At 41.9% G+C, this 16,348-nt stretch overlaps 1 protein-coding gene across 1 annotated transcript in view; it reads right to left on the reverse strand.

The window, feature by feature from the left end:
- Nucleotides 1-339: 339 nt before the first annotated feature.
- CAB39 (calcium binding protein 39) overlaps nt 340-16,348 on the reverse strand; it is a 103,398-nt gene continuing 87,389 nt past the window's right edge. The window contains exons 6-9 of the mRNA XM_021676868.2: nt 11,167-11,226; nt 7,438-7,503; nt 3,852-3,995; nt 340-2,931 (exon numbers count right to left, since the gene is read on the reverse strand). Coding sequence (XP_021532543.1) covers nt 2,743-2,931; nt 3,852-3,995; nt 7,438-7,503; nt 11,167-11,226 — 459 coding nt within the window. The 3' untranslated portion in view covers nt 340-2,742. The remainder of the gene's footprint in view (nt 2,932-3,851; nt 3,996-7,437; nt 7,504-11,166; nt 11,227-16,348) is intronic.

Here is a 16,348-nt window from a genome sequence, read left to right on the forward strand (position 1 = left end):
TCATTTCACTCTAGTAACCTGTAAGTACTCCGGGCTGAGAGCCCTAGTTCAGCCTTGCAGTGTTGACAACAAAGAAGCACAGAACCAAAGACCGAGGAGCTGCTCCTCCAACGTAAGGTCTAAGAAACGGTGCCATTTAATTTTACTTAGGAAAGGCAAGGAAAACATGGGCAGGGGGAGGGTCAAATGAAGCCCTGAGTAGGACAGGTGGACAAGAATGGGTGTTAACTGTCTCTCTGCTTTCAGCTGGTGACAAAATTCGTGCTTGTGTGCCTCCTGATGCAGCTGTTCACAGTAACACAAACACAACTGTCTATAATACATCATAAAGACAGACAATGCTGTTTCTCCAAAATTTTATTTTAATTTAAATTACAGGGCCAGCCAGATATTCTGATAAGAAATTCACTTTTCCTCAGGAGAAAGAAAATGCTTTCATGGCATTGTTAACAAATGTATACATCTCCACTTTTTTAAGGGTTAAAAATCACATTAAGTCACTGCCTTAGGTAAAATTAAACCTTTATAACACAAAAAGAAACTACTTCCAGTATCATAGTCTTGGTAATATGAATATATTAAACGATCATAACTTCAAATGCAACATTTCATCCTTAAATGTTTTCACATTGTTTTGCTTAAAAACAAAACCCAGGAAGTCTACAACCTTCAGATTCCAATGCGAGAGTAACACATGAATGCCTCTGCCACGCTGCACCCCTCCCCTACTGTCTTCCACCGAGGCCACGACATCACTGCCAAAGTGGAAGCTGTTTTACTGTTTAGGTTCTAAGAATGAGCTTGGCAGGGAGACATTTCTTCCACTTGGTGTAATCCATGTTTTTACACTAACTCCATACACACAGCACGACACCACAATAGCCAGGACGCCACATCACCGCCAAGTCTGCCTTCCTAAACATCCAAGAGTTTCTTTTCAAGGAGACTAGATTGCCTTTCCTACTTTCCCTAGAAAAACATGAATTAATTCACACAGATTCTGGTACAGACAGTCTCAGGAAGAGCCAATTAGGATACAGACTGCCGTTTTAATAAAAATAAAATATACCTCTATGTTCTGGAACTATCTTCCTAGCTGGTGTTCCTCGAAGGTTTAAAAACCTGCTGAAACAGCAACTGGGAGGCCTGTTTTACTGGCCGATGTATAATTCCATTAGTTAGAGAGGCTAGCAAAGAATAATCATATCAATTTCTTAATCAGCTGCAGCCATGCTAAATTTGAACTGGCAAACTCTGATTTGTAAGTTGTTAGTTGTGATCTTCGTATCACTAAAATGAACAGATACCATTCTAATAACTTGACATAGATAGAGTCTAGAAGACATTGTTCTGCCGTGGTCACAGTAACAAAAAAGTGGTGCAAAATCAGTTACTTTATAAATACTGATAATTTGCAGCATTAAGGAACAGGACATTAAAAAAAATAAATTTCCCCATAGGACACCTATGACTAGGAACTCTTCTTTTTCTAAGAGAAGCCGAAGTTTTCGTTATTCAGTTTCACAACTACTGTACTGGGTTACTTAGTCTAAGAAAGAAAAGGTGCTCTACAGAGGTTTCCCACACACACACACAAAGAATCAGCATTAACTTAGCGTAATCTCTATCATTCACAGATCTGGCGGATTCGTTAACTCACTTCAAATGAATAAGGCCAATAGGATGCAGGAAGGTGTGGCTGACTGAGCTCCAGGGCTGGATCTAGGCTTATTGATGGCACCCCATTAGGTAACTGAATACAAAGGATTGGTTTACTTTTTTTTTCTTTTAATGCTGTGATACTTAAATGTTAAATCAGCATTTTCATGTGATCTGAAGTATTTCAATTACATATGAGCATTCATTGTTTTTTGCAAAAACTCAGTATTAGGTAATAGTTACATACTACTACAATAACATTCCTCTGCTGTACAAATTAAACCATTTAAAAGAAATGAGCATTCTAATAATTATATACAAAAGAAACCTGTAAGCAGTGTTGAAATGAAATGCAAGGTGTCATTGCTAGCTCTACTGTTTTAAAACATCTTCAAAAAGTAAAATTAACAAATACTCTTCAACATATCCAGGTTTACAAGTCTCAAGAAAATCAAATGTCAAAAAATTCTAGAAAGCTGTGAAAAGCATATATACATTTTCCTTATGACCTTATGAGGCTTCTTCACACTTTTAAGAAGTTGCTAAGTTTCAGTATCAATTTATTTGCATGTCAACTTTATCTGCCCCGAAACTCCCATTTTTGGATACAGTTCCCCTCTGATTTCAGATAAAGCTCTGCGTGATCTTCCTTCAGCGAAGGCGCGCGATCTGACGCAGGGATGCCAGGTGTGCGCATGCCACACTGCACTCAGATCACCAGCAAAGATGGGTGCAAACACATAGGTCTAATCTGATCGTATCAATGCCCTCTTCCCTAAACCACACTCTCATCCATACATTTGCCTTCATGAACCCAGCCATGTTCAGAACTCCCGCAGCACACGGAGTCTTTGAATTCTGAAATGACACAAAGATCAAGAGAAAGCCCACATGTGCCCTAGTGTGCAAGCAGCAGCAGCTACGATCTCCAACCTGGACTGAAAAACAAAAGGGTAAAATGAAAAACCGTTCACTTAACAGTAGATTAGCAGTAATGTTCCTCATGAATCAATAAGAGTGCCTGATGCTCAATAGCTAACAGCAAACGCTGAATTTGGATTTAATATAGATGTTTATTGGAGATTAAGCTTCTTGCTGAGCTGGTCTCTTCAAATCCCTGATCTGTTTAACTAAATAGGTCTTCTCATCATTAAACTGCTCATCCTCCGTCCTGTCATTCTGAAACTTGCTGAGGAACTCTATGAGTTTGGTCTGGTTCTTGAGGAGGATGTCTAGGATGGGCTGTGTCTTGTTAGGATTGGCTACAAACACCTGCATGGAGAGAAATGCACATCAGGCACAAAGAAAGAACAAAATGTAGAGACACACGTGAGCTGCGGCCACAGCACAGAAAAGCACGCGTCTATGCTCTCTGGGGCTGGTGGTGAAGTCGGGGTAATCAGGTTTTGCTTTAAGCCTTATTTTACAATTTGGAGAAAAAAATCATAATAATTACATGTTTTAACACAACGGCTGATAAACTCACTCTGCCAGCCCTGAAACACAGTGTCTAGTATTAAATACAGACTTTGATGTTAGAATAAAATGGGCAGAAATTACTTCTCAGCACAAGAGGTCAGACTGGATTTTAAGAATGAAACCTCAGGACAGTCGCGGTGGCTCACGCCTGTAATCCCAGCACTTTGGGAGTCCGAGGCGGGTGGATCACGAGGTCAAGAAATCGAGACCATCCTGGTCAACATGGTGAAACCCCGTCTCTACTAAAAATACAAAAAATTAGCTGGGCATAGTGGCGCGTGCCTGTAATCCCAGCTACTCAGGAGGCTGAGGCAGGAGAATTGCCTGAACCCAGGAGGCAGAGGTTGCGGTGAGCCGAGATCGCGCCATTGCACTCCAGCCTGGGTAACAAGAGTGAAACTCCGTCTCAAAAAAAAAAAAAGAATGAAACCTCTATAGAAAGCATGAATAAATGCTTTTGTTTTACAGTTAATAATCTTCTACGCCAAAGATAAGTGACACTGCTCTGTAAACTTTCTTGTTCCTAAATCCAAATAGTAACCTCTGTTTCCAGGTCTACCTTTCTGTTGAAGTCATAGCACACAAATATGAAAAGTGACTGAACTTAATTATGTCACCTGGATTACCAAAATGAGGCTCACAATTTCAGTTATTTGTAAATGGAAGATGAACAATTTGAGTGGAAAGCGTCACTGATGGCTTTACTACTCTACCTTAAAAACGTGAAAGGCCTCAAACTGGATGTTGCGACTTTTGTCTCGCAGCAGGTTCATCATTAACTTGAGGTTCTCAGGTTTACTGATGTATTTTGTCATAATTGTGAAGTTGTGTCTGTCTAGTAGTAGTTCACCGAGAAGCTGAAAAGACATTTAAACAATTACTCTTACACTGTCATTAAGATTTAAAGAAAAATCAAAGTTCAAAAAAACCAATGTAATTTATAATCATCATTAAGTATAGAATATTAGCAGGCACTCAAAAGCCTGAAGAACCGAACTGAATTATGACCCAAAAGCTATCAAGGACCCACTCTCTGCCACCTTTCCTCGAGGAGATGACATCTAGGGCAGGCCTGACACTGCTTTCTGCAGGGGATGTTCCAGACGCCCCTTCGGCCCAGGGTGGGAGACCGTCACAGCCTACTACCTATGCATGCATCTGTGCTGGCTCACTAAAAAGAAACTATTCAAGAAAATGGTCAAAAGCAAAGTTATCAATTATTCCTGTTAACTAACCATAAACTTTAGCTTAATTTAAAACAATTTTTAAATTTTATTTAGCAGGACTTCCCAGGATAAAGGGTTTTCTGTCTGAAGTTTTCTGTATGTGTACGCTGCACATGCCGCAGATTCAATTTTTATTACAGCTAATTCAGAAAGATTTACACCAGTGAGTATTTTTCTGCTCCTCCTCAAGTATCCTGAAGACAATCCAGTGTTTCTTACTGACCCCTCATCATCACTAATGATGCCAATTATGCTAAAAAACATCTGTGTACTTCAGGGTTTACTAATTTCTGGAGAGCTGGTTATACCGTATCAACTCCTAGCTTTTAACCTGTTATGGCACACTCTAGATTTTCCTCTTCCTAAAACCAGCAGTCACTTCTTCAGGTTGCAGGCAGTGGGGCAGGTGCCAAGCTGCGGCCCTTGCGGGCAGAGGCAGAGCAGTGGAGAGCTTGGTCCCCGGTGCCAGAATGCCTGGGTTCCAGTCCTGGCTCCCCACTTGTGAGGGCTAAGGGAAGAAAAGGTGCGGACAGCGCCGCGGTGTCTTTGCTTTACTGCTTTTGTTGCTTCCCGTCGGGGTTTCTGGCTATGTTCTAGATAGCTGAAGTCTCCAGACAACTGATCTCTGGGCAAGTAACTGGTCATCATAATAAATAAAAAATAAGCTGATGTGCAAGAAAACAAATCTATTTTACCTAGGCTTTATAAGGAACTCATAGGAAGAACTCAAAAGCTTAGACAGACTTCATATCAACGTGAATCACAAAATCTATTCTTACGGTGAGAAGCAGCAAGTATCTACTCTTAGGAAGACTCGAAAGTTAGTATCATGTGACTTATAGCTTTCATGGTATTCTTTTTCTATCACAGAAACCAAAGAAAATCTGAAAATGGATCATTTCAGTTATCTGAAGGAAGATGGCTTTAAACACATAATTCTTTTTTAATTTTTTGAGACAGTTTCACTCTTGTCGCCCAGGCTACCGTGCAGTAGCACAATCCTGGCTCACTGCAACCTCCACCTCCCAGGCTCAAGCAATTCTCATGCCTCAGCCTCCCAAGTAGTTAGGACTACAGGCTTGTGCCACCACACCTTGCTAATTAATTTTTGGGGATATTTTTAGTAGAGACAGGGTTTCACCATGTTGGCCAGGTTGGTCTCGAACTCCTGACCTCAGGTGATCCACCTGCCTTGGCCTCCCAAAGTGCTAGGATTACAGGTGTGAGCCACCGTGCTCAGCCCAAACATGTAATCCTTTACTAAAAAACTTGAAGTCTTGCACAGGAAATATAAATTTTCTGGCAAAACAAATGTGGGAATAAATAAATGCCAATGTGGCTACAAAAAAGAGAGTGCAAATTAAAATCCATCTTTAAAGTACTAGTGGTGTGGAAGCCACTCCGCGTGCTCACGAGGCACTCACAGGCCCACCACTAACATGAACTGCAGGAGCCAGCGACTTGCTTTATATCCACTCCTAAGGGCTTGCAAATTGTGGTCTCAGCCTTTCTTTTCATGTTGGTAACTCTGAATGGCAGAAGGGTCTTGAAGGCCTTTCTCCTTATCCAAACAGCCCAAGAATCCAACATTTGGTCAAAGTTGCCAGTAACCCCCCTCACTTCCTTCTATAATGGCCCTAGAAGCTACTATCCTAGACTATCCTGCCTGGCCTTTGTGGCCGTAGAAGATACTGACTCCAGTGAACTGTGTGCATTCGTGTAACCACTGGCAAGAGTAGTACACCTCAGCTGTTTGAGGATCACAGAGCAGGAGAGACCCCAGGAACCTCCGCTCTATCACACAGATGTCCAGGGAGGAGAAACTCCGCCCACAGCTGCCAGAAGTTCTATCCAACCCCCAAAGATGAAAGGACAGCAGATGATCCTCTAGCCAGGGGAGGCAGGAAAAAATCTTTAGGGATCCCCAACACTAGACGAAGAGGATGGTTGGGAGGCTGGGCCCAAGCAACAGCAATGAATGGAGAGCACGGGGCCTGGCTGGACTGTGCCCATGCCCCAGCTGTGGCTGTCACGGATCCCCTGCTGCAGGAATTACAGCCTTATCGGAAAGAAGGAATATTCTGGTCCAAAAGAAAGGACTGATTGAAAATGTGGATGGTGGAGCGTTCCTATCAAAGGACACAGTGTTCCAGATGCTCCTGGTGTCCTTTAGTCTTTCCACAGAAAGACAAGGTCTTCAAGGGAGATTTCCCCACGGTAGGAAGGGGATGAGGGGATGGAGTCTTGGTCTATTGGTCCAGACACCTATGAGGGGAAGAACTGTGGGCAGAGTCAAATTTTAAATGGACCTGGCAAAAAACTGAATGAAATTATGACTTCCCCTTTTATCTATACCTGCTGTCAGGACTGTTTACTGACAGAATGGAGGGTATGCATTTATCAACTGCTTTAAGAATTTTCTGCAGCAGGGTCAGCAAACTATCAAGGGCCAAACGGTAAATATTTTAGATTTGCAGGACACAGGGTCTCTGGGGCATCTCTTTAATTCTGCTGCTGGAGCTCAAAATAGCCACAGACAATAGGTAAATAAATGAGCACGTCTTTACTCCAGTAAAATTTCACTTACGAAATAGGTAGTTGGCTGGATTTAGCCCATGGGTTGTAGTTTGCCTTGTTCTAGAGTTTACATCTTAAATTGAACATCTGATACAAAGCAGCCAAGCCTGTCTACGGTCCATAGCCTCACACGCACACCGCCTCTCCCACCCTCACACACCTGCCTGTGCTGCCCAGGAGCACAGCACCTGCAGTGCCTTCATCTAGTTGACAGGACAATGGCTCAGAATCTCAAATAATGCATCGCTAGGAGACAGAAGTCTTCTTCAAACTCCTGTTCATTCCCTTTGCGTATCTCTACCTTACAAGGAGGCAGGAAAAGTGCCCGCATGGATCACTGTCCAACTCCATTCGTTTCTGAAAAATCCTAACCGTGGGCAAGGGTATTTATTTCTCCCAAAGGTCTACAACCCATCCAGGACATCTCCCTTTCCCCAAATCCAAATTTCAAACACAAAGTGCAGAAAAATAAGCTATATGAAATGGTCTGTCTTACCTTGAGTGACTGTCTTTTTGTCACATAATTTTCTGAATGAAGTAACTTCTCATATTCACTGAAAAACTGAGAGATAAGAAAAAATGTATCAGGATTATTGCAAGGAAAAACAAAGACTGGTAGGTAACATTGTAAATCAGCTTAAGGACACAATTCTCATACCATGAAGGCCGACGGCTTCCCTAGCTCCCCTGCCATTCTGTTTCATGTCTTCCTCTGATGTGATTGCTCTGAGACCCTCAGGTGATGCCACCAATCCCCTCCATGAATAGGGCTCCTGGGACTGAGCTGCCCCAGTTCCAGCCAGGCCCATAGAGAGAGCTTAAATCCAGGGCTGTCACCCCAAACGCCATATGCACGAAGCCTGACTCCCTGACCCCACGCTTCTGCTTGTTGAGTCTGCTCTCGTATCTTGGTGTTAGATTGAAAAATTCATATTTTTTATAAAGAAGAACTCAATTTGCTCAAAGCACAACCACAAAGAGGAAAGTTACCTGCTCTTTCAATGTATCAGACAAACAGAGAAAATAATTTAGAATAGAAATTTAGAGAGGAGAAATTCAGCACTATGTTAACCAGGCAGATGGCCCACAGAAGGTGGAGCTTAGGCTCAGATCTGACGGATGGGAAGAATTTCACTCAGAAATGGAGGGGAGAACGGAGATTTCTGGGGGATAAAAAAGGAAGGGCAGAGCACGAATGAAGCCCCGGAGAGAACAAATGCCACAGACTGAAGAACTGACAGGTCCACTGAATCTTCAAAACAGTGGTCACTGGCAAGAGTGGCATTGCTGGAATGGTGAGGGCTAGAAGCCCAATAAAGCAGAGAGTTAGAAAACTGAAATGATGGGCACTCGGGGCCAAGGCTATCCTTCAAAAACCTAGTAGATAAGGTCAGTTGGCCTTACGATTTTATTTTTTGTCTGTCTGTAAACCACAGATAGGTTTAAGACATTCTAAAAGTCTGCAGCACTAGGATGACTGCTGCATCTTGGTGCTTTCCTGAGACTTTCCTCTGGTCATGGCGAGTGAGTGCCAGGGAATGCCAGCTTTGTCATCTGTCTGTGGGAAAACTATGTGTGTCCAGGATTTATGATGGGTCCTCATTAGCCATTCATCTGTGGTCTAGAGCAGGGGATGGCAAACTACGACCTGCTGCCTGTTTGTAGAAAGTTTTTCTGCAACACATCCATGCTCATTTGTTTACTGAACATGAATTCACTGATATGTTTATGTATTATTTACCGCTGCTTTCACAGAACAACAGACAGGAGAGTTAACAGAGACCACAAAGCCTCGAATATCTGCTTTATTGGTTTAGAGCTAACACAGAATTATACATGATTTCTTTTGCCTACTTCTCGGCAGTCTGTAATAGTTGGCCATCTATTTAGTAAGTATTTCAGTTAGATTTCTCTCTTTTCAGAAACAGCTGTTAAGTCTACCTTCTCAAATGATCATCAAACTGAAGATCAAAACAACTGGACCTGCTTTTTCAGTAACAAAATATATACACCTCAAGTTCTTGATAGAAAATGCAAGTTAAGATTTCCTGCTGCATAATTCTTTGAACAAGCTTGGTTGCAAGAAGTTTTTCATGGAGAACTGCCTGAAGAGTATGTATGTAGTCCCTGTTTCCTTCCGGTTACGTTAGATTTTTTCTCTGAATTAGGACAAAGGATAAGTAACGAACCTAGATCCCTGCCCTCCCGCGCACTTCTGGGTTCCTCAAAGACTGCTTTCAGGGAACTGCATCGGAACTGGGCATTTTATTTACTGCAGAGCCATGGCAATGACTGTCCACTACATGACACTGTAACTTGACTCTCCTTTAGGAATGCCAAGGGGAGAAATTGGTTTCAGGTTCCAGTGTTAGGAAAGGCTACTTTCCTTTTGGGCAGCCAGCATATATTTTACTCTACAAATACTGTCATCTTTTAACTGCTTTTCTTTCTTTCTATGCTTTGGTTATTAGAAAGCTCAGAGCCAAAGTGTACCAGAATTTAGAGCATGCATTTTGGTGCAATAATCTCACCTGTGGCTGTAAATTACCCACACCCCTCACTGCTTCTCCCTCTGTAAGATCTGACTGCTTTCCATATATTTATTAGTTGCCTCACATACATTTTTCTAAAATCCTGTTAACTGATGTCATCTACTAATAACATACAGGAAGTTATTTTACTGAAGAGTAAACAGATTTCACTGTAGCAAATGTCTTGGAAATTAGCTAGTCTGTGACTCTGGTAGGCCTTAAATTACTGGTATGTTAAAAAATCTTTGTGGTGATGATAAATAAGCTAACATTTATTAAATGCTTTCTGTGTTCTGGCACTGTGCCATGTTCATCACATAAACATTCTGATCCTCATGATGACCCCGGTAGGCAGGTATTATGAAGAGCCTTGTCCAGTGTGGAAGACCCTGAAGGCACAGAGGGTATATGAAGGCAGTGGCTGAAGTCTTCCTAGTCCAAGGCAGGGATGGGACTTGCAGCCAGACTCCAGGCAATCGAAGGCTCAAGTCCATGCTTCTATCTACTGTAAAAAGGCCCTGATGATGACAAGGCTCCCATTTTAAAGCAATGAACATACAAGAAGAAACACACCCATATCCAAATATACATGAGCTGAAATAAAAGACCAGCAATTTGTAAGTCATTTATGAGGCTACTTCTGAGGGACTTAGGTGCTCAGTGTTGTGTTATGATCTTACTGGGAGTGGAGGGCAGGGGGAACAGACAGGAAAAAAAGAACACAAAAGAATGAGGAAGCATATATTTTTGCCTCTAAGAATCTCATAATGTATTTGAACAGCAAAGTGAATAATGAAGTATTCATAATACTTAGGATTTCAAAAATTTAAATAAGTAGTGGGAAAATTAAAATCTAAACCAAATCTTGCAGGATAGATAGGAATTTTAAGTGGATTGTCATTCTTCTAACTTCTCTAAGGGTACCTATCAGAATCTTCGAGGATGTGTAGTTAAACTGCATTACAACAGTGTGTTTGTGGGTATCGTGGAAGATCCTCCTGAGGCTGCAGAACTGGCAGTGGTGGAAGAGATCGTTTCACGTGGCAGCCCTAGAGGCGGCTGTGCGGGTCTAGGGAAATCAAGTAATTAAGCACTCTGGGAATCATTTACAAATCTCTGGGGGACACTATTACCAGGAACATCTGACATTGACTCAGTGCTGGAAGGGACCTTACTGACAGGCTAGTCCAATGTCCTCATTTTACAGTAAGGACGGACTTCTAAGTCCCCAAGCGGTTAACTGCCTTGGCCATGGCCACAAAGGAGTTAGCAGTAGAGCAGGAGCAGAGCCGGGCTCCCATCCCCTCTGGCCAGGGCTGCTCTCATCCTGTCAGCTGCTGCCTCCCTTTCTTTCTATTTGTATGCAGCAGAAATGTGGGGCAACTGATGGAAAAGGAAGGAAAAGTTAAAAAGTCAGATAATTTTCCTACTATCTTTACTATCATTTTAGCAGCAAAATGCTCTATTTTCCTCTTTAAAGCAATAAAAGCTTCAAAGGGCAGTATGTCAATCAAAAAGATCTACTTCTGACCAAATAATATTCCACAAGCTGTTTTAGTAGAGAAATAACTACAGCACCATTTATAAACATTACATATACAAAATAAATATTCTAGTATAAAACCTAATTTAAGGCTTTCATTTCTGGTAACAGAAGTTACAATTTGTTATTTAAAAATATTTCATATACTTACTCTATCATAATGTTGTTCCAAAAATTCTGCACTGAGCAATTTATGTCTTGTAAGTAAATCCTAGAAAAAGAAAAAAAAATTTTTTTTACAGTTGTTCTCCAAGTTTTCAAAGAGAATCTTAAAACATTTCACACCATTTTACCTGATAAAAACTGTTGTTAAAAAATCACCATACTTAACATTTGTTTATGAATTGTATTAAAAATGTTGATTCCATAAAAGCAAAATACATTCATTATTTGAAACTGCAATTTTAATGATTATGATGAGTCATGGATCTATAGCTCATTGATGGAAAAATTATAAAGGCAATGGAAATATAAACTAAAAGAAAAGAATAAGGAATTGTAGTGAAATTAAAGTTAATTCTCCCCAAGTGAGCTGGTTATTTAAAAACAAAAACAAAAACAACACCAAAGCTAACAGTAGTGGTAAATTGTCAAACAGAATTCCACGCCCACTTAGCGCTCCTGCAGAGAAAGAGGAAATTTTATTAGAATAAGTATTAGAGGCTCTATTTTCTTCCTCCTAAATTCAATCACATTCAGTTTCATAGCGAATGAGGATTTTTTTAAAGGTAGAACGTGTTTTAAAAGCCCCATCATATTATGAACATTAGCTTCTAGGTAAGCAGAATGCTGGTGTGATAACGTAGAATTAACAATGAGTGTGACCTCCAGTCTGATTTTGTATTACCATGAAACAGAACCCATGCCTCACCCTATAACTTTCCCAAGGATAAATCATTCAGAAATATTTACTATGTGCCAGGTAAAGTTCTAGGTGCTAGGGCTTCAAAGACAAAAAGATGTGATCCCTGCCTTCAAGGACCTGGAAGTTAGCAATGGACTAGCCTTGGTCTCACTGGGTGGGAAGAGAAAGGGAACAGGTGACAGCAGGAGTGCCTGGCCAGCAGCTGCTAAACTAATGGATCAACGTCCTTTGTACCACTGCTAAGGAATACAATGCCAATCACCGCCTTTCTCCCAACCAACTTTCCTAGTCTTCTTTCCTGTTTATGTTTGAAGGTTGCCCAGGTTACCAAGAACTGGTGTTTCCTGAAGTATGCCGACATGAAATACTGGTTCAGAGAAATGCTTTAAGAAATGTCCCATGGTCAAACAAACGAGGGAAGTGCCACAGCTCACTCGATGTCAGGTCGCAGACTCTACAGGGAGCTCTTTTGTCACCTACTTTCTGTTAACATCCTTCCTGAAAAGGCCTCTGTACAGGCTTTCCCTGCTCACCCTTCGGACCGCCACTCCTCCTAACTGGGCACCAGCACGAAAGCATTGGACACAGCTGTGATTTTACACTGGTTAGTGGGATTATTTGATTCAAGTCTCTCTTATACTACACTGTAAGTTCCATAAATACAAGGATCAGGTCTCTTTTTATTAACCTTTGAATCCCCAGCACCTATGTAGTGCCCAGCGCATAGTAAGAGCTTTATATTTAATAAATCAGTGAATGAACCAATAAAATCAGGGAACATGTTTGGAAAAACGCCACATTCAGCAATCTTCAAAGTATGCTTTTGTGAAGGTTTCTAACCCCACCCCAAAGACAGTTGTTCAAACTGCTGGATAGGGTATATGTTGTATTTCCTGATTGTAAAAGGGATGCCCAGAACGACCTACCCAATTTTTCCCAAATCCTCATGGAGGATTGAACAGACAAAATTAGAAAACCTGGAGTTTATTTTGAGTACCCTCAAGAGTTTGGCAAGAAGTGCTACAACGTTTCCCCTCAGGGGAAGGAGAAGAGGAAAGTGGTTAGAGAATTTCTATTATCGTGGTACCTTGGTCCATGGGGTCACAGATGCAAAGGAGCGAGGAACATGAGGACCTGAAGGGGAATGTATCAAGTATGGACAGCACCATTTAACATGCTGTTGTGGTGTGTTTATGGCTGGTGTCCTGCTGTGGAAGTGCCACAATGGCAAGGTTTGTCTTAATGTTCACTGCTGAATCCCCCACACCTAAAGAATAGTGCCTTGCTGAAGTGGGTGCATCACCTGAGGTCAGGAGTTCAAGACCAGCCTGACTAACATGGTGAAACCCTGTCTCTACTAAACACAAAAAATTAGCTGGGCGTGGTAGCGCATGCCTATAATCCCAGCTACTCCAGAGGCTGAGGCAGGAGAACTCTTGAACCCGGGAGATGGAGGCTGCAGTGAGCTGAACACCATTGTACTCCAGCCTGGGCAACAAGAGCAAAACTCCGTATCAAAAAAAAAAAAAAAAAAAAAGAAAAAGAAAAAGTGCCTGGCACAGAGCAGGCATTGAGAATCTTCCCATGTAGGAGAGATTCTATGTGTTATCATCTGGAAACTCAAGAAACTGCTGCCAACCAGAAATCAAATCTCAATGGCCTTTGGGTGGGAGAGACTGAATGGGGCACTCAAGAGTCTGCTCAAGGAGGAGCTGGACCCAGGGCATAACAGGATGAAAACCCTTTGCTAAGAAGGGTCATTCAAAAGCCTGGAGTGGGGTTGGGGGGTAAAACACCAGCAGGAAAAGAGCAACTGCTAAGAGCCAGCAGAGAGAAAAAGGTGAATGAATACTAAGCTGGGGAAAGGAGGAGATGAGGATGTCGGCAGTGCCTCTATCTGCTGAGATGAGAAGGAACCTTAGCCTAGTGACTGCAGCCAAAAACTTTAGACAGCTCAAACTGGGGTGAGCATGGGGTGTGTGTGGAAACCAACAGAATAGAATATAAAGGGCAAAAGGCATGTGGACCTGCAAAGTTTAGGGTGCATGTGACCCAGACCAGCAGAATTGCTCGGTCAGTCAGCAGAGGGAAGAAGAAAAGGATTCCTGATCTTCCATCTATCTGAATTCCAGTCTATTCCAGGCCCTCATATAACAGAAGAAAGACTAGGAATCATTTCCCAAGTCCAGAAGACTGAGCAGCCAACTTTTAGGGTGGGCTGAATTTAAAAGCTTCCTAAAAGCTTGAGTTTAGGCCAAAACATCACGTGACTAAGACAGCCCTGAATCCCTGAAGAAATCCTGCTTACCCGGGGGCTTATTTTCACACTTTGACAAACCATTTGACCCTATTTCCTACTTGATGTTTGATTGTGTCTAAGGACAAGAAATTCTTCCAGCTGTGTGGTTCACCTCTGGAACTTTTATAGTGAGAAAGTTCTTCCTGTGCTACGGTCAAACCTAACACCAAGTTCTTTCTAGGAACCACTGAGCTGACAGACACATACTAGTCCATTTTCTATGGGCCTTGCTTCAAATACAAGTAGTGATCTCATGGCAGGCCCCTACCGAGTCTTCTCTTCTCCAGGCTATGTAAGTCCAGTTCCTTTAACCACTCCTCCAATGACAGGGTTTTGAGTCCCTCTCACCATCTACTGTCTTCTGAAAGTCATCTATTTGTCTATGTGCCTCTTAAAGTATAGCGCCTGGAATGGAACACATTTATATGTTGTTACCTAATAAGTTCACAGTGGAATGAGACTATCAAGCTCCTTAGGCTACACACTACACGGTCACATGGAGCTCCGGGGGAACGCATTATCATACTGCTTAATTGTATTGGAGGTATTCAAAATTGTTTACTCAAAGTGGGCTCTGGGAGGCAGCCTGCCTGCCTGGGTCCAAAGTCTGACTTCCTCATTTATTGTCTGATTTCAATCAACATTTCCAGGCTGCACTTTCCTGTAAAGTCAGTAATAACAATACTTCCTTCCTAGAGTTAAGTATGATATGAAAATATCTACATTCTAGTAATTACTATACTTGGTATCTCATTTTGTATTAATTATTATTGTGTGCTTCCTCCATCCCACATTTTATACAGTTGGGTCCTCAAGTGGAAGAACTCAGTTATCTGTATTTAATGTCATCCTGCTATATTCTGGTCTCTCTGGATCTTTCTAAGTTTTAGGATCCTCTGTTATCTGCTGTCCTTCCCTTCACAGCTAACATCTATACATTTAGGGTGCCTTGTCACCCTTTATTTCAGTCATTAATAAAAACATTCAGCTGTGCTGGGTGGGGAAAGCCCCATGGAGATTCACTAGAAGGTCCTCTGTAGGGTGACGGCAATTTACTTGCCAATAGCGTATGGATATGACATACAACTCGTTGTGAATCACTATACTGAAACTCCATCCAGCACAGCTATTTTACAGTTTCCATGAAAACAGATTTGTAGAAGTATACATGTAGTATATCCTTATAATGAAGGAATAATTCTAACAGCTAATGTTTACTGCACAGATACTGTGCGAAGGCATAATAACTGATATGCTCATATTACCTGCATCTGAACAGATGAAAAGACTGAGTTGAAATCAGCAGCAGAGCTGGTTTGAACCCAGGCAGGCTTTTAACCCCCAATCCACCAGTACTGATGAGATCAGAATGACTGAACCTCCTCTTAGTGAATGCATGATGGGTGTGGGTACAGTTTCCTTTCCAAAATGCTCAGAAACCATCTCTTTAGAAATACTTTCTAGAAGCTTATGCGGGTATAGTATCAAGCTGCAAGTTCCATCAGCCTTCTGGGGAATCTACCTTCTTTCATTCTAGAACACTGGAAACATTTTTGGCCTTCTAATTGCCCCTCCCCATCTCCTTAATTCCTCAAAAAAAGAAAAAAAGTTAACAAATATTTGGCCATCTGAATTTTGGACATATTTAGAGCAGTTGTTGTTTTTTTTTTTTTGAAACAGAGTCTCACTCTGTCACCAGGCTGGAGTGCAATGGCATGATCTCGGCTCACTGCAACCTCTGCCTCCTAGGTTCAAGGGATTCTTGTGCCTCAGCCTCCTGAGTAGTTGGGACTATGGATGGGCACATGCCACCATGACTGGCTTTTGTATTTTTTAGTAGAGACAGGGTGGGGCAGGCTGGTCTCGAACTCCTGACCTCAGGTGATCCACCCACCTCGGCCTCCCAAAGTGCTGGGATTACAGGCATGAGCCACGACATCTGTCCTAGATCAGTTTTAATTTCCTTTTAAGACTCAGCACCCGTTTCAAGGCTATGGATGAGCCACCACATGTGTTTGAAAATTTCTGTGTGTAGAGCACGTTTTCTGGGAGGGTGCTCTTGTCACATTCTCAAAGTATGGCATTAACCATAGATCTATTCTCCCTTTCCATTATAAAAATATTCTCTGCAAAGAAGAGACTAGCAGCAAGGCAGGAGAGGGCTGCAGC

Source organism: Aotus nancymaae, unplaced genomic scaffold (genome assembly GCF_030222135.1).
Source record: "Aotus nancymaae isolate 86718 unplaced genomic scaffold, 86718_ANA_hifiasm-v0.15.2.pri h1tg000008l, whole genome shotgun sequence".
Taxonomy (NCBI): Eukaryota; Metazoa; Chordata; class Mammalia; order Primates; family Aotidae; genus Aotus; species Aotus nancymaae.